Source organism: Sciurus carolinensis, chromosome 11 (genome assembly GCF_902686445.1).
Source record: "Sciurus carolinensis chromosome 11, mSciCar1.2, whole genome shotgun sequence".
Lineage (NCBI taxonomy): Eukaryota > Metazoa > Chordata > Mammalia > Rodentia > Sciuridae > Sciurus > Sciurus carolinensis.
The window spans coordinates 117,817,972-117,844,127 of NC_062223.1; the positions used below are offsets into that span (position 1 = coordinate 117,817,972).

Genomic DNA, 26,156 nt, shown 5'->3' on the forward strand with positions numbered 1-26,156 from the left:
CGTCCTGCCCACGCGCCCACGCATGGGGAGCCGGCACTCAGGTGGACCCCTCAAGGGGCCTCTGCGCTCGCGGGGTAGTGAAAGAAGAGCCTCCCACCTGCCCGAGGTCGGGCATTGATTGGCTCTGCCTGGCGCAGCCCCCGCCCTTGCAGCGGAATGCGGTGCACTTCAGACCTGAGCAGTTGCTCGGGCTGCACTCAGGGAGGGAACCAGGTGAGCCGCCTGGGAGGCAGGGGAAGGATGCATCTGCGCCCCTAGCCTCGGGATGCCCTTCTCCTTGCCCCGAGTCCACTTGAGCAGTCCGAATGGGGAAAGGGGAATAGGACGAGAGATGGGAGGGGGAAGGTGGCAGAAGAGGACAGGGTCGGGAGAAGGGCGATCCCTTTGCGGGAGGGGCATATAGAGACTGTGTGTGTGTGTGTGTGTGTGTGTGTGTGTGTGTGTGTGTGTGTGAGCGCATGTATGCATGATGCGGCTGCACGGTTGCTCTTTGCTTCTGTGTATCTGCGGATGTATGCTGTTTGTCTCCTGCAGTCAGTGCTGGGTTCCGCACCCTCAGGGTATCCAGGTATGTGCCTTTGGGCTTTGCTGTTGGTGCCGCGCCTTGGCCGCTAAGGGCCAGTCAACATTCATGTTTCCGTGCATGGTTCTTTTTGGTTTCGGAGAGTAAATTCCTGGAGAAATTGCTAGGCCTGTGTGCTTTTACCTGGCTAACACCAGGCCTGCCCAATTCTCTCAGCAGCCTGGGCCCAGGCCCTGGCCACCATGGGGCTGCCTCCAGGCCCAGCTACCCTCCCGCACACATTGCTGCTCCTGCCAACCCTTCTGAGCTCAGGTACACCCCTGTTTATTCCTTGGCCAAGCACTTCTGGAAGTTGAGCCCTGTCCCTCCCCTCCTTGCCTGCACCTAACATTTGTTTACCCACTCCAGGCTCCAGGCTCTAGAGCCATATGCCCCTTTCCCACTGACCCACCTAAGTTCAGCCAGTCCTTGATTAGAGAAACCAGGTGCCCTGTTTCTTGGCCTGTTGCCCCTCAGGTACTGAATCTCATCCTAGTCACAGCACAGTACCAGCCCCTCCCAGAGGCTGCCTGCTGTGTTCCAGGTTGGGGGGAGTTGGCACCACAAATTGATGGTCAGATCTGGGCTGAACGGGCACTTCGGGAGAATGAGCGCCACGCCTTCACCTGCCGGGTGTCAGGGGGCCCCGGCACCCCACAATTGGCCTGGTACCTGGATGGACAGCTACAGGAAGCCAGCACCTCAAGACTGCTGAGTGTGGGCGGGGAGGCCTTCTCTGGAGGCACTAGCACCTTTACTGTCACTGCCCAGCGGGCCCAGCATGAGCTGAACTGCTCCCTACAGGACCCAGGCAGTGGCCGGTCAGCCAATGCCTCCGTCATCCTCAATGTACAATGTGAGTGTCCCTGAGGGGGGCAGGGAGAAAGATTCCTGGTCCCCGAACAGCCATGGGGCAGGTGTTCCACCGGACATTTAACAATCACTTTGCAAATATTAACTCACTTTATCCTCACAACAATCCTATGAGGGGATTACTATTTTTATTACCATTTTGCAGTGGGAAAACTGAGGCACAAAGTGGTTAAGCAAAGTGGTTTGCCCCAGGCTACACAGGTTGTAAGAGGCAGAACCAGGATTGAAATCTAGACCTGGCTCGAGAGGTTCAGGCCTCTGGCTCCCATCTGGACTTGGGAAGAAAGGGCCAGAATATGAGGGACTGTGGTGAGAACATACTGTACTCTGCTTTGCATTAGTTAAGCCGGAGATTGCCCAGGTCGGGGCCAGGTACCAGGAAACTCAAAACCCAGGCCTCCTGGTTGTCCTGTTTGCCCTGGTACGTGCCAACCCACCTGCCAATGTCACCTGGATTGACCAGGATGGGCCAATAACTGTCAACACCTCTGACTTCCTGGTGCTCGATGCTCAGAACTATCCATGGCTCACCAACCACACTGTGCAGTTGCAACTGCGCAGCCTGCCACACAACCTCTCAGTAGTGGCCACGAATGATGTGGGTGTCACCAGTGCCTCGCTTCCAGCCCCAGGTGAGCTTTGCTAACAACTCACCCAGCAAAGCTGCAGGTGGGCACAGGGATCATGGTTCAGAAATGGGAGGACTTTTTGCCCTTTGGGTGGGTCCTGTGGATGAGTTGTTCCCAGCCATCTTGGGTGAGGAGGACAGAGTAGTTCAGCTTGTGGTGTCTTGGTGTTGGGGGTACTACCCACTTGGAACCTAATCAGTGGACAACCTGCAGGACTCCTGGCCACCCGAGTGGAAGTGCCACTGCTGGGCATCGTTGTGGCTGGAGGGCTTGCCCTGGGCACCCTAGTGGGATTTAGCACCTTGGTGGCCTGCCTGGTCTGCAGGAAAGAGAAGAAGACCAAAGGTAGGGCCAGGGGCAGTGGGGGCAGAGGGTGGCTGGAAGAGTGGCAGTGAAGTTGGGTGGTGAGCAACAGGGGCAGCAGGTGAAAGTGGGCAGAACAGGTCACCTCTGGCAAGTGGCAGAGCACTTGCTGGTTGTGGCTGTCAGAAAGGCAATATGTATCCCTGACAGCAGGAACCAGGCACTGGCAACCATCTCTGGTCCCAGGGCCAAATTGGGCATTGAGATCCCTTTTCTGAGGGTCAGTGTGAAAGGGCAGGAGCCCAACAGGGCAAGTACACTGAGCATCAGTGAAGTTGTTTCTTTCTCCGCAGGCCCCTCCCGGCGCCCATCTCTGATCTCTAGGTAACTTCATGGGGCTGGGTTGAATGGGATGAACCTAAATGCAGGCTGGGGATTGGTGGGGACCTGGAGTTCCTAGGAGGTCTGGAATGGGCCTCAAAGCAGGAGCCAGTGGCTGCTGATACCAGCACATATCTCGGCCTTTGTCCATCCTGTAGCGACTCCAACAACTTGAAACTCAACAATGTGCGCCTGCCACGGGAGAACATGTCCCTCCCATCCAACCTTCAGCTCAATGACCTCACTCCAGACTCCAGAGGTATACCCAGGAATGACCCTGCTTTATCTTCAGAAGCGCTTTGAGAGAAAGAGAAAAACTGGTACTTAGGAGGGGTTAGGCTCCATGAGGTGCACCCCTCATCCTGGGCACCACTCCCTTTGTTGTCCAACAGGGAAACAAGCAGACCAGCCAATTGCTCGCAACAGCAGCCGGCCAGAGCTTCTGGACCCTGAGCCTGGCGGCCTCCTCACCAGCCGAGGTATTGGGGAAGGGTCTGCTGTCTTCCTCCTCTGTGCCTGAGCCCTGTTCTGTGCCAAAGGCCCGAGTGCCAGGAGCCAGCCAGAGCTGAGTCCTCCGGGCATCTTTGACCCCACAGGCTTCATCCGCCTCCCAATGCTGAGCTACATCTATCGAGTGTCCAGTGTGAGCAGTGATGAGATCTGGCTCTGAGCTAAGGGTGAGATGGGAGTGCCCCCACCCCCACCCCAGCCTCTGGACACCCTGAGCACCCTAACCCCCTACTCCTCTTCCAGGTCATCCTCTGCCTGGCTGTATTGCCAGCATGAAGAGGCCATGCAGCTGCCACTTGTTGGGTCTGCTGCCTAGGGTCCCCTGTTGTTCATGCCATATTTCACTGGGATCTGACCCACGGGGCCCAGGTGTCATCAGCAAGATTGCTAGCCAGAACAAAGCCCCTGTGCTAACCGAAGTTGGGCACCTATGCGTGATGACTGGGCCCCAGCAGATGGAACTCTTTGGCCGTGTGTGTTCAGGTATCAATCACTCAGCATCCAAGTGTGGCTATACGCCCCATATCAGTACTCCTTAGCACCTTATACAGAAGGCATGGGGGATGCCCTGCGAGGGGGACAGGGAGGGCCCTGCACGTCTTGGATGTCCTTCCTATGCTATGCAGCTTTGTTCCCTCAGGAACATCTAGTACCCTGCTAGCTGTATAGAACCAAACTGCTCTTTGCACAGGAGCCAACCCCCTGGCCCAGGGGTCCTGGCCAAGCACAAATTAGTCCCTTTTGCTGTGTACTGCTCTGCTCGTCTTTGTCCCTTTGTGCCCACCTCCTCTTGGGCACCATAGGTTATACACTGGACCCTCTTCAGGGGGCACTAGACTTCCACATTGGCCTGGCTTCCAGTAATGTCAGTGCCAGGTGTTAGCACAAGTCAGGAAGGAGGAGAGTGGTCCCCAGGATAGCAAGTATTGCGGTGCCCAGGAGAGCAAGAAGCTATGCATCATTTTCAGTGTTAGCACTTAAAGCACATCCCCTAGGGGAGGGGGCAAGAGAGGGCCCCAGAGCCCTCTTGGATTCCCCAAATTTGGCCTTCCTGTGATTCACTGTGAGTGCCCTGAGCCCTCAGGATTGACAGTTTTCTCTCAGCACATCTCCCGCACCTGTGGGACCCCGGCTGTGATCAGTCCCTGGCTGCTGTATCAGAACGCATTCACTCATCCTGCCCAACCTCTGTTCTTTAGGGAATGGTCACTTTAGGCGCAGAAGCTTTACGGGGGATGGGAGAAAAAGGGAGCCCACATGCCCCAAAATGATACAAGAATGCTTTAAAAAGCAATATGGAAATAACCAGAAATTAATAGGATACGAAATATATTTTTCCCTTGTTCCTATCTTGTTTTGTAATTTTTCTCATGTTACTGCCTAGGACTGTGCTTGGCACACAGTAAAATTCAATAAACTTGACTGAATGGACATGTCTCTGTTTTATTTCATTTCAATTTTTTTCCTTTGGTAGTATGGGGGATGGAACCCAGGACCTTGCACATGCTAAGAAAGTGCTCCATCTCTGAGCTACATCTCCAGTCCCTCAGATTTTTTTTTTTAATATTTTTTTAGTTGTAGATGGACACAATACCTTTATTTTTATGTGGTGCTGAGGATCAAACCCAGTGCCTCACACATGCTAAGGAAGCACTCTGCCACTGAGTCACAACCCTAGCCCTCAGATGTTTTATGTGATCTATAACTTAGCCATACCCCTAGCCCTTAAATGAAATCTTTAAGTCACACAATAGAGAAAATACAGCATGTACCTTTGTATGCATCAGGAACAATGGTTCAGGATCTGCTAATTCAGTGTCTAAAGTGACTTTATAGAAGGTAAAAACCACGAGTAAGAGAAATGACTGAATTTATGTGTGCTGAGCCTTAGCTCTAACTAAGGACATTTGATTATTCCTTAAAAAACCTAATGGAGTGCCAGGCATGGTGGCGCACACCTGTAATCCAGCTGCTCCGGAGGCTGAGGCAGGAGGATGGCGAGTTTGAAGCCAGCCTCAGCAATTTAGTGAGTCCCTAAGCACCTCAGCGAGACCCTGTCTCTAAATAACATACAAAAAAGGTCTGGGGATGTGCCTCAGTAGTTAAGTGCCTCTGGGTTCAATTCCTGGTACCAAAAAAACCCCAAAACCTAATGGAGCATTTGAATTCCTATCAAAGGGTACAGATGAAGAGAGGCAGAGGGTGAGGGTCTGGGGAGGGCTGTAGAGCTTCCATGCCCTCTCCAGGCATGCCACCTTCCAGGAATCTCCAGGTGTTCCAATATCAGGAAGCTTTCTCAACCCTGTCCTTTGGGTTTTTATGGAGACTTCATTGCATTGGCATGAGTGAAGCATAGACAATTGTGCTGAAAGTGATTAGACAAGAAAGGTATGATCTGCTGGCATGGTGGCGCATGCCTGTAATCCCAGTGACTCAGGAGGCTGAAGCAGGAGAATCGCAGGTTTGAGGCCAGTCTCAGCAATTTAGTGAGAACCTAAGCCTCACTAAAAATAAAAATAAAGGGGGCAGGGGTGGCTCAGTGGGTGAACTCCCCTGGGTTCAATTCCTGGTACATAAAAGAGGGGGAGGTAGGATCCAAAGCAAACAGACTGGGTGTGGAAGCCCAACAGGGCCAGTCTTCAGATTCTTCAGTATTCCTTTCTTGTATGGGGTAGAACCCCCTTCGGAAATGGGGGTTTTAACATTTACCATTAGCCAAGGCAGGTCAAAGAATTTATGACTACATTTTCATAATCTGCCTTAGATAAGAGAAATTCAGTTTCTGTGGCCTGCTGTGGAAAGAAAACGGAACAAGGGAAAGGAGGGCAATAGGAGAAATGAAACAGGAATCATGAATAAAAACCAAAAATATGAATTATATCAAAACCTGACAGAGCATTTTATTTGTAAAATCATTGCCAACTAACATTAAGAATAAAAGAAAATAATTTCATCCCTAGCCCCAAAATAACACCTTTTAATCTTTCCTCCCAACTTGCACTCTGAGGGAATCTCAGAAATTCAATTTTCTTACAAATCCCCACAGTGGTAACTCCCCTGGGAAGGCAATTTGAGACAGGAAGAACAGTTAGCAAAGTGTGAAGTGCTCTCTGGCAGACAGGTAGCAGCACATGCCTGCCCCTGAGCCCAGCTGCAGAGCAGGTGGACACCAGGTGGCTGACAAGGCTCTCTCCCTCTCAGTTGAAGGTTAGTGTCTCCACTACATCTCCAGCTTGGGAGGTGGAGTTGGATGGAGGGGTGAACGCTTTCTTGCCCTCAGCAAGAGCTTTAAAATGCTACGAAGAAAGGGGAGAGAGAATGTTAAGTATTTGGAATATGTTAGTTGCTACATTTTAGTAAGAACTGATCTCTCTTAAAAGTTGTTACAAAAAATAAAAATAAAATCCTTTATTTAAGCTTCTAATTTTCTCCCAGTTCTGCTTTACAAATAATAACTTGTGTTGTCTTTAAATAATAGATAGAAATTTGCTCACTTCCTTCAAAAAGGAACCCCTCCCTTTTTTTTTTTTTTACTTCTTTCCTGCTTCATTCATTGGGCCACTTGCTTCTCCTATAAGCACAGTTATCCTCACCAAGCTCCACCATCTCTGTTACATACCCAACCTCTGCCTCCTTTGTAGCTGTCTTACTCATTCAGGAGGCAATGGTAACCGCCCAACTGCCACAGGAAACAGCTGCAACAGGCCCAGGCTGGCAGAGATGCCACACTACAGCTTGAGTCCTGTCCTGATCCTGGTCTTACCTGTGAGTTCTTGAATTCTGAGTAGAGAGAGAAGAGTAGGTGGAGGGACTGAATCCGACTCTTGTAGACAGGAATGTCTAGGATGGCTGGAACAAAGAAGAACTCCCAAGAACGGAACCAAACAAACTCTGGGATTTAGGGGACATTTCTGTTTAGGATAGCCAACTCCACTCCCACATGGGATGTGTTATTATGATTGGGGATTAAATACCCAGCAAGTAGTCACATAGGCCTGAACACCCCTAGAAGGTGCCACACTGCACAAGTGAAGGTTGTAAGTCAAGATGCCATCTTCCCAGAGTCAGCAAGCCCTTCTGAAAGTCTAGGATGTAGCTACCCAAAGGAGGGACTGGGAAAGAAGAGAGAACCTTACCGCAGATCATGTCAATGTACTCAGCCAGGCTACAGTCGATTTCTGCCGTGGGCAGGCTCACCTGGAAGAGGTGCGGAACAGACCATAGTCAAAGGCTCAAGTGTCAGTGGGCCCAGCAGTGCCACTCTCTGAAGGAAAAGAGCTCCTAGCGTAAGACATGAATTATAGCTCAATTTGGGGTCCCCTAAATTCCTATGTTGAGGTTCTAACCCTCAGAATGTGATGAACCCTCATTCTGCACCGCAAAGATGCAGATGATCCAGGAGAGAGGCCCTGGAAGAAATCAACACTGCCAATTTGACCTTGAACGTCCAGCCTCCAAAACTGTGAGAAAAAAAATTTCTGTTGTTTAAGCCACCCACTGAATGGAACTTTGTTACAGCAGCCCTAGCAAACTCAAACAACATACTCCCCTACCCTACCACCAACCAGTGAAATGAAGTTAGTCGTGCTAATTAATTACCAAGCAAGGGCCAAAAAATTCTGTGGGTAAAATATACTGCTAAGCTGTTTTCTAGTGTGAATTCAAGAAGAAACTGGTCCCAGGTTTACGGGCTAGTATTTAGTGATGTGGTATTGTAATGCCTACAGGTCCTGGAACACCATAGGAACAGAGAAAATGGAAACAGCATTTCATTCAGATGATAGGCTTTGAATTTAAACAAGGTGTATTGTAAATTTACTTTTTACTTTTTTTTTTATTTTTTGGCATTGGGGATTGAATCCAGGGATGTTCTACCATCGAGCTACATCCCCAGCCCTTTTTAAAATATTTTATTTTGAGATAGAGTCTTGCTAAGTCGCTTAGGCCTCACTAAATTGCTGAAACTGGCCTCAGATTTTTTTATTTTCCCAATTTAGCATCCCAAGTCCCTGGAATTATAGCTGTAAGCCACCGCACCCAGCTTGTAAATTTAAAAACCATTAGCTTCTTAAAACTTTTTTACAAAAAAATTAAGAGCATATACAGTTCTGCAATTTGCTTTTTTCATTTAACAATATATCATTGCTGCCAGGTGTGGTGGTGCTTGCCTGTAAGCCCAGCAATTTGAGAGGCAGGACCACAAATTCAAAGCCCGCCTCAGCAATTTCAGTGGGAGACCCTGTTTCAAAATAAAATAAAAAGGGTTAGGCATATGGGTCAATGGTAGAGGGCCTCTGGGTTCAATCCCCACTATCTCTCACACACACACACACACACACACACACACACACACACACTTACACATACACACAAATTACTGCTATTTTAAAAATATTTTTATTAGTTGTTGATTAACCTTTATTTATTTATATATGGTGTTGCAGATCAAACCCAGTGCCTCACATGCGCTAGGCAAGCACTCTACCACTGAACCACAATCCCAGCCCCAAATCATTGCTATTTACTCATGTCAGAGCAAATAACACCAAATAAAATTCAATTGCGTAGCATTTCACTGAATGGAGGTACTACAATCTAGTTATTTAATCCCCTGATCAAGGGTTGGTGGTGTGGTTCAGTAATAGAGCACTTGCGTAGTATACATGAGGCTCTAAATTAAAATCCCCTGCACCACAGAAAACAAAACAAACAAAAACGAAAACTACTGTTCTTCTATACAAAACTCCAATATATACATGGGTTTACTTCTGGATTATTAGGTGCCACAGACCTATTTGTCTATTTCTATTTCAGTACCTTTCTGTTTGATTTACTATAGTTTTTCTATATTATTTTAGTATTATTGGTGCATTATAATTACACATAGTAGGGGTTACAGTAATGCCATATTTATGCAAGTACATAACATCATTTGATCAATCTCATTCCCCAGTATTTTGCCTTTTCCTCCCCTAACTATTGATGACCTTTCTATTATTATTTTAATTAGTCTTGCCTTATAATTATGTCTGTTTGTGTGTATGTGTTTGTGTGTGTGTGTGTGTGTATGGTTCATTGTGTTACACTTGTTCACAGACACAGCATAATTTGATGTTTCATTCCCCAAGACTTCCCCATGCCCTCACCTTCTCACTCCCTCTCAATCCCCTTCCTCTACTCTACTGGTCTTTCATTTTTATGAGATCTCCCCCTTTTTTGTTTTTTAATATTCCTTCTATTCTTCTATCTTCTGCATATAAGAGAAACATCCAATCCTTGATTTTCTATATTTACTATAGTTTTATAATATGTTCTGGTCTCTGATAGGGCAAATCCTCCATCCTTTTTTTTTCCCTAAAATTTTCATGATTTGTTTTAAAAACCTAATCTAGTATATAAACTTTATTATGAATTTTGTAATTTCTAAAAAATGCAGTAAATCCAGACATAATGACTCATGCCTGTAATCCCAGCTACTCAAGAGGCTGAGGAAGAAGGATCACAAACTTGAGACAAACCTGGTCAACTTAGACAAATTTGAACCTTGTCTCAAATTTTTATTTTATTTTTTTGGTACTGGGGATTGAGCCCAGGGGTGCTTTGCCACTAAGCTATTCCTAGCCTTTTATAAATTTTCATTTTGAGACAGGGTTTCACTAAGTTCTTGAGGCTGGCCTGGAACTTGCAAACCTCCTGACGCAGCTCCTGAGTTGCTAGGATTACAGGCATGTGCCACCGTGCTAGAATCCCTGTCTCAAAAAGTTTTGTTTTGTTTTGTTTTGTTGGTAGGGGGATTTAACCCAGGGACACTTTACCACTGAGCTACATCCCCAGCACTTTTCATTTTTTATTTTGAGACAGGGTCACGTTAAATTGCTTAGGGCCTCACTAAGTTGCTAGGGCTAGCCTTGAACTTGCAACTCTCCTGTCTCAGCCTCCCTAGTTTCTGAGATTATAGGCATTATAGGCATGCACCATGGCACCTGGCCTTTTCTCAAAATTTAAAAAGGGGTGGGAAAGTTGCTCAGTGGTAAAGTGTCCTTGCCTAGCATGCAGGAGGCCCTAGGTTCAAGCCACAGTACCAACCAACCAACCAACCAACCAGTCAACAACAACAACAACAAAATTCTAATGGAATCGACATCGCACTTATACAGGAAATTGAGGAGGACTGGCAGCTCTATAAGATTGAATCCTGGGGCTGGGGTTGTGGCTCAGTGGTAGAGTGCTTGCTTAGCATGTGGGAGGCACTGGGTTCGATTCTCAGCACCACCTATATAAATAAATGAATAAAATAAGGATCTATCAACATCTAAAAAATATTAAAAAAAAGAAGTTAAAAAAAAAAAAAAAAAAGATTGAATCCAGGAACACAGTTTGAGTCCTCCATCATTCAGATCTCATTATGTCCTCTATTAAAGTTTTATTGTTTTCAAAAGGGTCTTACCAGTTTCTTCTTGATTCTTGGGTATTTTTTAAATACCACGGGTATTGCTCAGTGTAAAGCACTTGCCTAGCAAGCTCAAGGCCCTAGGTGCAATCTCTAGCACTTGGGGGAAAAAAACTGGGTAATTCTAAATAGGATACAGCTTCTTAGAATATCAAACACTCCCGTGGAGGCGGAACCTAAAATAATAATGCAGGAGGTACATATGTTCACTAAAGATATGTTACATAAGAATGTTCACACTAGCACTATTGTAATAACCAAAAAATCTAGAAACTACCCAAATGCCTATTACTGAATGGATAAACTGTCATATACACATATGTGTTAAATGGTGGAATACCCTATGGTTACAAGAACAAATGAACCACCACACAAAACAATATGAATGCATCTTTCATGTTAAGAAAAAGAAGGCACAAAAAAGTACTCTTAAATTCAGAGAAAGTACAAAAACAGGACAGTGGTAACCTCAGAAGCTGGGAGAACAGAGGCTCTGAGAATGCTGGCAATGTCTGTTTACAACGCAATGTGCTGGTTACCCAAGTGTGCTCAGTTGAAAACAGATCAACAGTTAGAAGATATATACCTTTGTGACTGTGTATTAAACTTTAATTAAAAAGCCAATGATGATAATGGTGGTATAGGAATAGAGGAAACACTGGGCCCTAGAATGCATGTCACACTTTCTTACCTCCTGCTATTTTGAACTCACCTTGCCCAAAAGTTCTTCGAACTCTGGGGACCACTCCTGCATTAAGGTGTCAATATCAGGCATGGGCCTAAAGGTGTAGAAGTAAATATGAACAGAAAACACAGGCAAATAACAGCAGCAACCTCTGGATCAATATATTTTAGGGTGAAGGGGAGATCCTCAATCTGGCACATTAGGATTTCAGGCAAACCTAGACTGAACAAACCAAATTTATCCAGGGCTTGGGGTTCGGAGGAGCTGGCTAAGTAACAATAATAGGGAAGTATGAATCTTTATGTCTGCAATGTGAGCCAGCAACAGCCTACTTTTCAATTTCTAAAAAGTACAGTGAAAACATACTTTTTTTTCCAGGATGTTAGGTTAATTAAATTTGTCCTCAGACTTTGGGCCTCTCCTCAGGAGTAATGGCCCATCGTGGTGAAAGTGACCAGGGGTTACTGTGGTGAAGAATGTGCTCTCTTACCTGGTGTAGTGCACCGTGGCCGGGGGCTTAGAACGGTGTAACTCGGAGATGCTCTCAATCCACGTGTCAATGGCTTTGGGATTCTTTTCCGCATCTTCTAGGCTCTTTACTTTCATGTGTTGCTAGAAAAATAAAGAGAAAGATGGCTGACAATATTAAGGTAGCTCTCTTGTTCTTTATGCACTGGATTGGTCTGGGAATGTAGAGCACTTTCCTAGCATGTGTGAGGACCTGGGTTCAACACCCATACTGCAATAAATAAATTAATTAAAATTAAAATTTTTTTCAGAAGCTCATCATATCTGTTACAATTGCATATATAAGGTAGCTGACAAAAAGGGAGGCCTGGCAGTAGCCAAATGCAGGTTAAAGGAAACTATTACAGTTTGGATCTTAAATGTCCCTCAAAGGGCCAAGAGGTAAAGACTTGCTCCCAGGGTGGTGCTATTGGGAGATGGTAGAACCTTCGAGAGTTGGTGCCTAAGTGAGAATTCTTTAGGTCATGGGGAGTGTGCCCCAAATGGGATTATGGAACCTCAGTTTCTTCCTTTTTTTTTTTTCTTTCTGGCCATCAGGAAGGGAACAGTTTTTCTCCACCAGGCACGTCTGCTATAATATAAAGCTTCACCACAGACCTAAAACAATAGGGTTGAACATGGATTGAACCCTCCAAAGTCTGTGAGCCAGAATAAACCTTTTCTCTTTATAAATTATCTACACTGGGCTGGGGTTGTGACTCAATGGCAGAGCACTTGCCTAGCATGTGGCACTGGTTTCAATCCTAGGAACCATGTAAGAATACATAAATAAATAAACAAAATAAAGTTATAAAAAATTATCTATAGTAACAGTTGACTAAAACAGAAACCCTAATTAAATTTTCTAGAGCCATGGGAAGGGGGAAGGTCAATAAAATAGGACTGACCACAGTAAAATGCCATTTCACATGGACTAGGAAAGCTAGAATTAAAAAGGCAGGGGCTGGGGAGATAGCTCAGTCGGTAGAGTGCTTGCCTTGTAAGCACAAGGCCCTGGGTTCGATCCCCAGCACCCAAAAAAAGAAAAAAAAAAAAAAAAAGAAAAAAAGAAAAGACAATAGTAAGTGTTGGTGAGGATGTGGAAAAACTGAAGTTCTCATTCATTGCTGGTGGGATTGTAAAATGGTGCTGCCATTCTAGAAAACTGTTTAATGGTTCCTCAAAATGTTAAACACAGAATGGCCCTGCAATTCCATTCTCACATATACATCCAAGAGAAATAACAATATATACTTAAGCAAACACTTGTATGTGAAGGCAGGCATGGTGGTGTACACCTGTAATCCCAGTTACATGGTAGGAGGATCACAAGTTCAAATTCAGTCTGGGCAACTTAGTGAGACCATGTATAAAAATAAAATAAAAAGGGCTAGAGATGTAGCTCAGTGGTAGAATGCTTACCTAACATACACAAGGCTCTGGACTCAATCTTCAGATCACAAAAAGAAAAATCAACAACAAAAACACCTGTATGTAAATGTTCATAGCAGTATTATTAAATAAAAGTGGAAACAATCAGTAAATGGATATACAAAATGTATATGCAGACAGAGGAATATTATCCAGGCATAAAAAGTGATGATGGTTGTACAACTCCATGAATATTCTAAAATACAATCATTTTTATAATTTAAAAGGGTGAATTTTATGGCATGGAATTATATCACAATAAAACTCATAAAAAGGGGCTGGGGAGGGCTGGGGAGATAGCTCAGCTGGTAGAGTGCTTACCTTGTAAGCACAAGGCCCTGAGTTCGATCCCCAGTACCAAAAAACAAAAACAAAAAAAAAAAAAAAAAAAAAAGGGGCTGGGGAGATAGCTCAGTCAGTAGAGTGCTTGCCTTGCAAGCATGAGGCCCTGGGTTCGATCCCCAGCACCCAAAAAAAAAAAAAAAAAAAAAAAACTCATAAAAAAAATAGCTGTAATATCAGCTACTTGGGAGGCTGAGACAGGAGGACAGCAAGTTTGAAGCCAGCCTGGGCAACTTAAAGACCCTCGCCTCAAAATAAGGCTTTTAAAAGGGCTGGGCTCAAGTAGAAGCTTGCCTAGTATGCATGAGACCTTGGGTTCAATCCCTAGTACTGCCAAAAAAAAAAAAGGGTTGTGTGGGGCTAGCTTGAAGCCTTACCCATTCCTTTTAATAGGTGGTAAATCAGTTATACAAATGCTGGCGAGGTTTCTGCTCTTGGCCCACCCTCTCCAGCTGGGCTCTGTACAAGGCTAGTTTCTTACTGTGATGTTGTGCTGCTTGGAATTCTCTGTTAACCAGAGCGAGAGCACCGTAGGGTCCGACTGCTTTGTAGAAGGTTCATCCAATACCAACAAGCCAAGGTTGTCAGGCTTTCCATCAGGACGTGGGACCTGGTTAAGGAAAAGGTAGGAAAGTAGAAGGAAAAATGTGAGGACCATAGAAAGCCATACCGGCTGTTTTCAATAAGCCGAAAAGGAAGTAACCTTCTGGTTCATTATTATTTATAGTATTAAAAAGCATACTTGTTTTCATACCATACTAAGTACTGTCTAGAAAAAAACATGGTCTATGGGAACTTAAATACAAAGCTAGATTCATAGATAATTAGAAGGCAAATACATGACAATGTTTTAATATAATGAGATGATTAAAGTATTACTTAGCAGTAATAAGTATAATTTGGAGAAGAGAGCAAGGTTAAGAATGCCAATGAAATGACATATATTAAGGTAGTAAAAGAATTAGCAGAAATGTTAGAAGACAGGGGTCAGAACTAACACCTAATAAGTCATTTTTAGAATGCACTGACTATACCTTTAAGAATGCATCAATATCCCCAACTGCTGGGATAAAATCAGGAATGAAAGGTTTCAGTTTGTGATCCAGGTCAATCAACTGAGGTGTGTACCTAAAAGATATTGCCAAGGGAAGGTGAAGGCAGGTAGAAAATGTTATCTTACTATTCAGGCTTTAAAAAAACCTAAGGAAACTCGTCTCGTTTCAGACTATAGAGTGGAAAGGGTTGGGGACAAGGTAGTAGGGATTGTGGGGTTCAGTGGGAGGTCCTAGTTCTCACCTATTGATGTACTGGAAGAGTTCCTTAATCTCAGCAGAAACTGGCAAATGCTCATAATCTGCAGGATCATAGGCCCTGGGGAAAGGAAGATACCATTCATTTAAGGTGGCCCAAGTAGAGTAGAGGTGGCAGAACCCATGGGTCAACATATGTGTTACTGTGACCACAGAGAAGTGACCCTGAACCTAGCTTCTGCCCCTCACAGATCTGCCTTTCTTGGAGGCTTGCAAGGCAACTTTAAAGTCAGTTATAATTAGCTCTCAATTGTCTTTGACACCAAAAGACAAAACTGAAGAAAATCTAACACTTTTTTTTTTTTTTTTTTTGGTACAAGGGATCTAACCCAGGGTCACTTAACCACTGAGCCATATCCCCAGTCATTTTTATATTTTATTTAGAGACAGGTTCTCACTAAGTTCCTTAGAGCCTCGCTAAGTTCTGAGGCTGGTTGTGAACTTATGATTTTCCTGCCTCAGCCTTCCCAGATGCTGGAATTACAGAGCTACACCACCACATCTGGCTCTAAAACATAATTTTTGATGTTAAAAATAGCATAAATTGTTCTTTTTTATTTATTTTAAAATTTTATTTATTTGTTTGTTTGTTTATTTATTTATTTTTGGCAGTGCCAGGGATTGAACCCAGGACCTCGCACATGCTAGGCAAGCATCTACCCCTGAGCTATATCCCCAGTCATTTTCCTTTTTTTTATATGAAAGGTATAACGAGAAAAGATGAAAGGTAAAACAAGATTCTTTTTCCTTGGTGGTGCTGGGGATTAAATACACAGAAACATGCATGCTAACACTGAGCTATTCCTCCAGCCCCCTAAGATTTTAATTTCTGACATACAGAATAGTTTGCACCAAAAAAAAAAAAAAAAAAAGGAATTTGTATCTTTGGTTTTGTTTTTGCAGTATTAGGAATTGAACCCAGGGGTGCTCTACCACTGAGCTACATTTCCAGTCCTTTCTATATTTTCATTTTAAAATAAGGTCTTGCTGAATTGCCAAGGCTGACCTTAAATTTGCAATCCTCCTACCTTGGCCTCCCACGTCACTGGAATTACAGGTGTGTGCCATTGTACCCAGCTCAGAAATGTTTTTAGCTGTTTTTTTTTTTTTTTTTTTTTTTTTTTTTTTTTTTTTTTTAGCAGTGTTATTTATTAAAGATGGCGACAAATAAAATATTCATCATTTGGAAGATGGTTAATTATGTCAAAATTAATATTGCACAGTTATTAAAAAGTACTTGTGTTAAAAGTATACAGAGTAAAACAACAGAACACATAACATTAATTGTAATTAAATAAAATGTAATGAATGTAATGAACACTGGCAAAGTACATAAGTAGCTTAGCAAGACCTTTCTCAAAATAAAAAACAAAAAGGACTGGGGATGTAGCTCAGTGGTAAAGAGTCTCTAGGTTCAATCCCTACTACCAAAAAAAAAAAAAAAAAGACAGAGAAAAAAAGAGATGCTGCAATTTGACTTCTAAATGATGTCCTCCCAGCCCACTATCATGAAGATGATCCCCCTGGGCTTGGGTGTCCTTGGCAATGGGCCCTTCCTCACCCTTCCAGAGGGGCTCCATGCTCTTCATCATCATCATCATCGTCAGAATCAGTTTCAGATGAGTCATCATCATCATCGTCATCGTCATTTTCACTAAAGCCCCGCTGAGGTGTCAACTGCGAGGTCTTCTTCTTCTCCTGGGATACAGCGGGGTAGGCAGAGAAAGGCTCATATAAAGAGAAACTTAATGTGCCTCAGAGGCCTGGTTCTAACCTGTACCCCCTGCACACCTGGCACCTAGTCACCAGGAACTTCCAGAAGGGGCATCAGAGTCTTTGCTCCTGGTTAGCTACAAACTGGGTCCCCACTTTCTATAGCCATATTAATCTACCTGAAGCTAGGGTACAAATTCTATCCAAATTATACTTATTACTTGGGAGATCCTGAGAGGTCTGTATAAACTTTATTCAAAGAGACTCAACCCTAAAATTTAGGGACTTTCCAAGAAGAGGATGGCAACTCTAAATAATTATTTTAGGAGAAAACGGGGGAAGATGAAACAAGGAAGACAAACTAGAAGGGTTTAATACTCACAAAGATCACAAGGAAATATAGCATTTAATTTGCAAGACTGCCCAGAGTAATTTGCTTGAAACTATCAAAAGAAGAAATTTCATAATCAACCCTGAGCCTGAATTCTGACCAGCAATTTCAGAGACTATGGGTTTTCCACTTCTGCTCAGTGATATTTTGCTTCACAGGGTATTTGACCTATTCATATTTCCCTTCCCTTCCCCCATCAGTTAAGTACAATAACTATATATTCTATCTCAGGATAAGGGATCTTTTGTTCTTGGTAATATAACCTACCTTTCTGAGCTTCTGGCTGTCTATGTACCATCCCACCCTCTCAAGTCCATGAGAAGGGGTCTGGTGACGCTTGGGACTTGCAGGGGCAGTTGGGATGGGGTCCATGTCTTTGCCTCTGTGGCCTGGAGCCTGTGGAATGCCCTCCCTTAGGACCTGAAGGATGACCAATTGGCCCCCTTTAAAAGTACGTTTTGAAAGCTTGGTTTCCATACACTATATGGCTTACACTGATTCCAGTTTTTAAAAATTAATATTTCTTTTACAGTAAAACAGTTATTGGCACATAAAACTATGGCACATTACAGGACACCAAAAATTTTTTTCAGTCACATTTTCCTCTATGAATAACAGATTTGTTATAAATAAAAATATACTCTAACTTATCTTTAATATTTATGACAGATAATAATACACAGTTGCAGAATTCTCTCAATGACTATAACTAGTGGTATATAATTGATAAGAACATTTTGGAATATTCTTTCTCAACATTTGCCAAAATTATCCTTAGTCACAGAGGAAGCAGTTTTAGCAAAGGAAAATTTTAAGAGTATTGACTACTGATTTAAAGATCATTTAAGCCACGCATGGTGGCACACATCCAAAATCCCAGTGAGTTGGCAAGTTAAGGCAGGAGGATTACAAGTTTGAAGCCAGCCTAAGAAATTTAAGGAGACCCTGTCTCAAAATAAAAAATAAAAAAGAACTGTCAATGTAACTCAAAGGTAAAGCACCCCTGGGTTCAATCTATAGTACCTGCCTCCCCCCAAAAAAAGATTATTCAAAAGTAGATGGTTTTCTGCTGATCTGGGTACATACTAAACTGGAAAGATAAATGAGTGTTAAATACTGACTACGGCACATAGACTAGGAGAACTGAGGGTGGATATACCAAATTTGGAGGTCAACTGAAGAAAACTGTTCATTTTTCTTTTGTCTGCTTCTTGAAAGTTGTGCTTTACAAAACTCCTGAAATAATGGGGAGGACTTTTTATAGCCAAATGCCTAAGAGATAACATGTGTATAAGATGCTAGAATGGTGTACTTAGTCATGGAGAAAGACCACCTTAAAATGTTACCTTTTAGTCTTTTTATGAAGTCAGCCTATATCTCTATAGCTTAGAGTATTACTTCAAATATTCTTCACCTCAATTTCCATAGTTTCTTTTCTTAAAGGAAACTTAAAATATGAGCACTAGGCGGTGTGGTGGCACATGTCTGTAATCCCAATGGCTTGGGAGGCTGAGGCAGGAGGATCATGAGTTCAGAGCCAGCATAAGCAACATCTACCTGGGCCAGGGATGGTGGTATCTTTCTGTCTTTCTTTCAGAAGTGGGGTATTTCCCTGTTTGAGGTCTTAAGACCTCAAAATTAATATCTCTTTCACAAAATATTTGCAATATCACAAGTGTGGATGATGAAAAAATACACAGACCAATAATTCTTGTTTTAACATAAGAAGTACATGGACAACTTACTAAAAATATAAATTGTCAGGCTTTTGTTTTTGAGGTTCTAGGAATCTATATTTTTGAAAGTAAGTATCCCAGGGCTGGGGATATGGCTGAGTTAGTAGAATGCTTGCCTTGCATGCACAAGGCCCTGGGTTCAATCCCCAGAACCACAAAAATAATTAATTAATTAAGTACCCCAATTGATTCTGTAAAGTTTGTGAAGCACTGGCCTACTTTATAGCAAATTCCACACCAAAAAGTCATCTGTAATAGTAGGCTTGCATCAGGGATGTAGTTCAGTGATACAGCATTTGTGTATCACATGCAAGACCCTCGGTTCCATTCCCAGGACAGCAAAAAGAAAAAGAAAAGCCAGGTACAGTGGCGCACGCCTATAATCCCAGTGGCTTGGGAGGCTGAGGCAGGAGGATAACAAATTCAAAGCCAGCCTCAGCAATTTAGTAAGGCCCTAAGTAACTCAGTGAGACCCTGTCTCTAAATAAAATACAAAAAGAGTTGGGAATGTGGCTCAGTGGTTAAATCCCTGGTACAAAAACAAAAAACAGAAAATAAAGAAAAAAAGACTTTACTTCTGATGAAATCAATATCTCAAGGCTCTTTGCTCATGAATTTCTTCCATGAGCACAAACGTACCTAACCCCTGGCACTGAGTGTTCAGAAAACGTTTACCGGTGAGCTGGTATCATTTCAAACTATCTACTAAAAACCTAAAGCAGAAATTCTACAAGAAGCTGTGGGGTTATACCGTACCTTGTTATTTTCCTCTTCGTACTCATCACTGCTGTTATCAGCCATAGTCTTGTTAGGAAGATAGCCAGAATGAGGAAGTCCTTAGAAGAGAAATTTCCCCTTTAGGTTACTATGTAAGAGATCTTTAAAGATAAATAGTTTTAGTTCACAATATTTTGTGCTCTAGCCATTCTATGGACAGGTTTTATAAGAACATCAAGGTAAAGGAAAGGAGACCAAATTCTAGTCATGACTTTATTAATATAATTCAAAATATGTTTACTAAACATTACTGTGCTTAAAGCACTGGGTTAGATGTTATACTAGTTGATTATCTGCCACTCTACAATATAATTATTAAATTAGTATAATATTTATATTAGTATAATATAACTATTCTTATAGTATATTATTATTATTAGTTGTTCCATTGGTAAAATGAGATATGTGATTAGTAAAGTGAAAAGAGGGCTAGATTAACTGTCAGAAGACTGGGTGTGATGGATAACTCTATCACTTGGACAAAATGCCTTAACCTCTCTCAGTCTGAGTATTCCCATCTCTAAGTAGGGTCAGTAATATTTCTTACCCAGGACCCATTATAAGGATCAAGTGAGAAAACTTACACACGAGGAAGTGAACTAGAGCCTGGCAAATAATGGATAGTTACAAATTTGAATCTGAATCAGTATCTGTAACAGTAATAAAAATATTCTGAACAATTAAAGTATAATCAGACATAAGGTATTAACTGGCATGACAACATGTTAGATGACTTCTAAATAAAACAAATGCAAATTAAACACCATTTTTTGGCTTACTAAATTAGTCAACCGAAAAGAAGTTAAAATTTCCACATCTGGCATGAGCATAAAGATGCTCAAGTCAAAAACCTGGTGGCTAGATACATACCCCATATAACTGATAACAGAGACTCAAACAGACATTTGTACACCTCTGTACACAGCAGCCTTGTTCTCAGCAGCATAAAGGGGAAAACAACCCTAGTATCTATTAAGAGATAAACAGATAAAGTGTAGCATATCCATACAATGGAATATGATCCAGGCATAAAATGGAATGAAATCCTAAGACATACTATAGCATAAATGAACTCCGAAACATTATGCTACGTGAAATGAGTCAGCCACAGGCTAGGTGTGGTGGCCCACACTCTAATTTCAGGTACTTGGGAGAGTAAAGCAGGAAGATTGTGAGCTCAAGGTCAGCGTGGGCAATATGATGAGAACTGCCTCAAAATAAAATGAAAAGGGATGGGGTGGGGTTCGAATCCCAACACTGCAAAAAGAAAGAAAGAAAGAAAGAAAGAAAGAAAGAAAGAAAGAAAGAAAGAAAGAAGTCATAAAAGGACAAATAAAATATGATTTTACTTAGGAAGTATGCAGAATAGGCAAATTTGTAGAGACAAAGTGAACAGTGGACCAGGGGCTCAGAAGAGAGGCATCAGGAATTATTGTTTAATAGGCTAGCATGATGAAAAAGTTCTGGAGAAATAGTAGTGACAGTTATCCAACACTGTGAATGTACTTAATGTAATTTAATTTTATACTTAAAAAGATTAAAGTGGTAAATTTTACATTATGTATATATATATATATTTTTTGTTTGTTTTGTTTTTTCGTGGTGCAGGGATCAAACCCAGGGCCTTGTGCTTGCAAGGCAAGCACTCTACCAACTGAGCTATCTTCCCAGCCCCCATTATGTATATTTTACCACAACAAACAAAATCCCTGGTGCACACCTATAATCCAGCAGCTCAGGAGGCTGAGGAAAGAGGATCCCAAGTTCAAAGTCAGTCTCAGCAACTTAGTGGGGCCCTAAGCAACTCAGCAAGATCCTGTCTCTAAATAAAATATGAAAAAGGTCTGGGGATGTGGCTCAATCCCTGGTACCAAAAAAAAAAAAAAATCCTGAGTGGCATCTTTTGTTCCTAACTCAAGAGTCAAATCCGGTATACCAACAAGTCTCAGTGATTCTATAAGAACAGTTTAGCTTATTTTTGCTTCATGTCTTTACTTTTCATTTCCTCACCATGGTCCAAGTCACTATCATCTTAACTCAGCTATTGTAATAGTCCTTCCAACTGCTTCCCCACTTTCACCTTTTTAACCTTCAATCATTCCACATAAACAGCAACATATTCATGTATGTGTAATAAGTCAAATACATTCTACTGTCATGTATATCTGAAAAGAACAAGTAAAAATTGTTTAAAAAACAGCAACATAAACCAGGCAAGGTAGCACACACCTATGATCCCAGCACTTGGGGAGGCTGAGGCAGGAGGATCGGGAGTTCAAAGCCAGCCTCAGCAGCGAGGTCCTAAGCAACTCATTGAGATCCTGTCTCTAAATAATATATTAAAAGGGTCTGTGGATGTAGCTCGGTGGTTAAGTGTCCCTGGGTTCAATCCCTGGTACCAAAAACAAAAACAAAAACAAAACAGCAACATAGCTGCTAAAATGTGCTTGTTTTGCTTCTGCCTACCTCTCTAATCTGGCCATATACCACTTTCCTCTCCCATATGATGGACATCTTCCTTGATGACCCTATCAAAAATACATCCCCTTGACAGGCATGGTGGTATGCACTTGGAGTCCCAGCAACTCAGGAGGCTGAGGCAGGAGGACTGCAAGTTCCAGGCTAGCTTCAGAAACTTAGTGAGACTTTGTCTCAAAATTTTAAAAAAGGGCTGGGGATGTGGCTCAGTGGTTAAGTGCCCCTGGATTCAATCCCTGGTACCCTTCCTCACCATTATTTTCCTTAACAGAAATTTGCCTCCATCAATGCGCTTCTCACATTTGTAGCCATGTTTATCTGTTTATTCATTTGTCATCTGTCTCTCATGATTACGAGTATCAGGATGGCAGGGACAGTGTGTCTTTTAACACTGTATACCCAGTGCTAGGCATAAGGTTGGCATGACAAAGAGTAAGCATTCAAAAATGTTTGTTAATGCCACTATTATGTAAAATTATAATGCATCAATAAAAAAAATAAACTTTGTTGAGCCAGATGTGGTGGTGTACTTGGGAGGCTGAGGCAGGAGGATCCATTGGAGCCCAGGAGTTTAAACCCAGCCTGAAAAACAGAGTGAGACGCCCATCTCAAAAGAAGAAAAATGTAGGCTGGGGTTGTGGCTTAGTGGAAGAGTGCACGACTAGCACACATGAGGCACTGGGTTCAATTTTCAGCACCACATAAAATAAATAAAATTTAAAAAAAGAAGAAAAATGTTTGTTGAATAAATGAATGGTGTCAAATCCTCTAAAAATAATCTGTTGTTATTTTGGCTGAGGTTGCTGACTAAAGGGCAGAAGCAGTGTAAAACATAGTTTTTTTAAAAAACAAATTGTTTTAGTTGTAGGTGGACACAATACCTTTATCTTATTTTTATGTGGTGCTGAAGATCGAACCCAGGCCTTCACACATGCTAAGCGAGCACCCTACCACTGAGCCTCAACCTCAGCCCCAGTTAAACATAATTTTGACAAGTTAAAACAACTACAACAGGGACTAAAGGTGTAGCTCAATAGTAGAGTGTTTGTCAAGCATGCAGGAGGCCTGAGTTCCATCTCTAGCATCACAAATAGCCAATGCTTAACAGACCAGACCATGAGCAGAATAATAACATCAAGTAAAAGTGATAGGGTTGGGTTAAAGGAAGATCCTGCAATTAGCAAGCTGAGACTTCTCCCCTCTTAATTAGTTAGAAAACAAACAGTGGCAAGTGAAGTAACTTTGACTCTGAAAGTAAAAATTTGTTATTATAAATTGGGAACTTAAGACAAACATGAAATCATCCTGCTATTTGTGTTTTAAGAACCATTTCTCTTCTTTCTTCTTCTTTCTTCTCTTACCTTGGTGTCCTGGGGTTGGAGTACAAATACTTGCAACCTCTTCAGGGTCGTTAACCTCTAGACGCTCATCATATGCCTGATTCTCAACAATCTTGGTCTAAGCAAAAGGAGATATGATTACACATCATGGAAAGTACATTAAGCACTCTGCCGGGAGATGTGTTCCAAACCATTATGGTTTCCTCTTCCTCACCCAAGGCACCAATGCTATATAAAACCTTCGACCCCATCCAAACTTTCCTTAAGGCTGCTTGGCCCCAGGTCAAACGACTCAGTCATTCTCCTGTAGCCCTTATGTAGGAACTGCCAGCAGGCTGGCTGAGGACAGAGGGACTCTTGGAGGGAAATGACTTCTCCAGCAGCTCCCCCAAAGCTGTAAGATACACATGCAAAGGTAGATGGTGGCTTTCTTCAGTTTTTCCAAAGCTGTTGGGATTTCTCAGGGCAGGTTATAGAGGTGTCTGGCGGGGGGTTGGGGGGTGGGGGTGTCACTTCTGGGACGGGCTGGGGGTGGGGGTGGTGTCCCGAAGAGAGGGTAAACTCCAGTCTCTATAGAGGTCCCATTCAGTAATCCAAAAGCGTCACCTCCATCTCCACTCGTTTTGCAGATCGAATTCCATATAAATTTCGTGGGAGTAAAAGAAGCAGGGCAGTTGGTAGTGGGGTGGGGAAAGGGAAGAAGAGTTGTCATGGAGATGGGAAGAGGCATCCTCTTGGGAGGAAGGTAGTTCCCTTTCCGCTGGGGTGAGTACGAATTACCTGGAGCCCCTCTGAATCCGTCTCCTCTATGTGGAAAGAACCCCAGCCTAGGACTGGGGTCTCACTCCAAACTCACACCAGGCCACTTCACGGATTCTACTTGGAGCAACCCGCCTGTTGTCAGTCGCTAGGCAAAAAGGAAAAAAAAAAAAAAAAAAAGGAAGAAAGAAAAAACGCGAGACTTGGTTTCACTATCGTGAGATCTTCCCCATTCACCCGTACTTTCTCCTCTTCCAACGTAGGCTCTCTATGCGCCGGAAGGAGATCAAAGGGCCCAAATGGAGCCTCTCTGGGCGCTTTGGGCGGCCAAGTCTCCTGTTTGTCTATGGTTTCAGTAAATGCGTCTGTTGCACCATCTAGCGGCCGCAGTTGGTAGAGCCGGTTTATTAATTTAGGCCCTTCAATTGGAAACCGTGTTTTTCCCGGTTTAAGGACAAGGATCACCCCGCATGCGTTTTCTCCTAGATCTGTCTAATCAGAATTTATTCACACTTTCCAGGGAATATTCCAAACACTTCTTTTTTGGCGGTGCTGGAGATCAAACCCAGTACTTCACCCGTGCTAAGCAAGTGCTCTACCTCTGAACTACAATCCCAAACCCTCCACTTTTAAGGTCATTTTATAACATTTATGTTATTTTTTAGTCCTTCCCTTCCACGATATCCCATTACAGCGGCATACTTATACTAACAAATTATTCCTCCTTTATCAAACTTAACCGTATCCTATATTTTTATTTACTAAAAATTCATGTGAGCTTAAGGCAGAATCTTTGTGTGTGTTTGATTTTTAAACTCTTTCTAGCGCATTATTTTGCATAAATTACGCACTTTTAAAGTGCTCATTGAACAGGCCGAGGTGCCACACGTCTGCAATCTCAACTACTCTGAGGCTGAGGCAAGTTCAAGGCCAGCCTCAACTAGTTAGTGAGACCCTGTCTCGAAATAAAAAGGGTTGGGAGCCTGGCACGGTGGCAAACCCCTGTAATCCCAGCGGCTCCGGAGACTGAGGCAGAAGGATCTTAGTTTCAAAGCCAGCTCAGTGGTTATGCGCCCCAGGTTCAATCCCTGGTACAATAAATAAATTAATTAAAATAAATTTTAAAAGGCTGGGCTCAACCCTGTTATCAAATAGAAAAGCCTTGGGGAGCAGAGAGTATAGCTCAGTGGTGGGTTCAATCCCTAATAATCAAGAAAAGGGAGAGAGAGTCTTAATTTTTTTTTGCAGGGGTGTGGAGGTAGCAGGGATTGAACCCAGGAGCCCTTAACCACTGAACCACATCCACAGTCATTTTTATATTTTATTTTGAAACAGGGTCTTGGCTAAGTTGCTTATGTCCTTCCTAAATTGCTGAGGCTGGCCTTAGACTTTCAATCCTCCTGACTCAGCCTCCTGAGTCTCTGGGATTACAGGCATGTGCCAGATTTAATTTTTTTAAATTGGTGCATAAAAATAGTACATATTTATGGAGCACCAGGTGATGTTTCCATACATATGTACATTGTGTAATGTTCAAATAGGGTAAGCATATTTATCTCAACATTTATCATTTCTTTGTTGTAAAAACATTCAAAATCCTTTTCTCTACCTTTTTTGAAGTATACAGCCCATAGCACATTATGGTTATCCGTAGTGATTCTACTGTGCACTAGAACACCAGAATTCATTTCTCCAAGCTGTTGTTTAGTACCCATTGACCAAGAGTTCCCACTCTCTTTCTTCCTCCTATAATTTCCAGTCTCTGGTAACAACTTTTCTACCCTCAACTTGTACAAAGTCAGTATTTTTAGATTCCAAATGTATGTGAGATTATGTGGTCTTTGTCTTTCTGTGTCTGGTTTTTCACTTAATATAATATTTTCCAGTTTCATCCATATTGTAGCAAATGACACAATTTCATCCTTTTTATGGGTGAATAGTATTTCAGTGTGTGTGTGTGTTTGTGTGTGTGTGTGTGC

At 42.8% G+C, this 26,156-nt stretch overlaps 2 protein-coding genes across 6 annotated transcripts; one reads left to right on the forward strand and one right to left on the reverse strand.

Moving 5' to 3' along the window:
- The first annotated feature begins 4 nt into the window (after positions 1 to 4).
- Positions 5 to 4,691, forward strand: Tmem25 (transmembrane protein 25). Of its 3 annotated transcripts, none has more exons than XM_047517383.1 (10): positions 5 to 213; positions 740 to 835; positions 1,107 to 1,418; positions 1,777 to 2,067; positions 2,278 to 2,409; positions 2,721 to 2,751; positions 2,907 to 3,007; positions 3,141 to 3,227; positions 3,345 to 3,425; positions 3,502 to 4,691. In XM_047517383.1, exons 2-9 carry the CDS (start codon positions 766 to 768, stop codon positions 3,416 to 3,418), a joined length of 1,098 nt encoding a protein of 365 aa, XP_047373339.1. In that variant the 5' UTR covers positions 5 to 213; positions 740 to 765; the 3' UTR covers positions 3,419 to 3,425; positions 3,502 to 4,691. The 3 variants fall into 3 exon arrangements, with proteins under 3 accessions (XP_047373339.1, XP_047373338.1, XP_047373337.1); XM_047517382.1 differs by having other exon boundaries at positions 194 to 213; positions 743 to 835; XM_047517381.1 differs by lacking the exon at positions 5 to 213 and adding an exon at positions 542 to 568 and having other exon boundaries at positions 743 to 835.
- A 1,447-nt stretch (positions 4,692 to 6,138) lies between these two features.
- Ift46 (intraflagellar transport 46) lies at positions 6,139 to 24,335 on the reverse strand. Of its 3 annotated transcripts, none has more exons than XM_047519535.1 (13): positions 24,199 to 24,335; positions 23,440 to 23,536; positions 19,580 to 19,659; positions 17,355 to 17,483; positions 16,545 to 16,681; positions 14,970 to 15,044; positions 14,708 to 14,801; positions 14,155 to 14,283; positions 11,884 to 12,005; positions 11,421 to 11,487; positions 7,395 to 7,455; positions 7,022 to 7,107; positions 6,139 to 6,554 (listed from the first exon to the last, which is right to left on the reverse strand). In XM_047519535.1, the coding sequence occupies exons 3-13, from the start codon at positions 19,622 to 19,624 to the stop codon at positions 6,456 to 6,458; spliced, it is 1,044 nt and encodes a 347-aa protein (XP_047375491.1). In that variant the 5' UTR covers positions 19,625 to 19,659; positions 23,440 to 23,536; positions 24,199 to 24,335; the 3' UTR covers positions 6,139 to 6,455. The 3 variants fall into 3 exon arrangements, with proteins under 3 accessions (XP_047375491.1, XP_047375490.1, XP_047375492.1); XM_047519534.1 differs by having other exon boundaries at positions 17,355 to 17,507; XM_047519536.1 differs by lacking the exon at positions 17,355 to 17,483.
- Between the last annotated feature and the right edge of the window lie 1,821 nt (positions 24,336 to 26,156).

What these genes read in the sequence shown, in the direction of transcription:
- Tmem25 (XM_047517383.1), top strand. Translation starts at nt 766, where the DNA reads ATGGGGCTGCCTCCAGGCCCAGCTACCCTCCCGCACACATTGCTGCTC. An exon ending in GCCAACCCTTCTGAGCTCAG is followed by an intron (nt 836 to 1,106) that starts GTACACCCCTGT and finishes GCTGTGTTCCAG; the next exon opens with GTTGGGGGGAGTTGGCACCA. An exon ending in GAAAGAGAAGAAGACCAAAG is followed by an intron (nt 2,410 to 2,720) that starts GTAGGGCCAGGG and finishes CTTTCTCCGCAG; the next exon opens with GCCCCTCCCGGCGCCCATCT.
- Ift46 (XM_047519534.1), bottom strand. Translation starts at nt 19,624, where the DNA reads ATGGCTGATAACAGCAGTGATGAGTACGAAGAGGAAAATAACAAG. An exon ending in CTCTTCCAGTACATCAATAG is followed by an intron (nt 14,802 to 14,969) that starts GTGAGAACTAGG and finishes AATATCTTTTAG; the next exon opens with GTACACACCTCAGTTGATTG. An exon ending in CAGAATTCAAGAACTCACAG is followed by an intron (nt 6,555 to 7,021) that starts GTAAGACCAGGA and finishes CTTTCTTCGTAG; the next exon opens with CATTTTAAAGCTCTTGCTGA.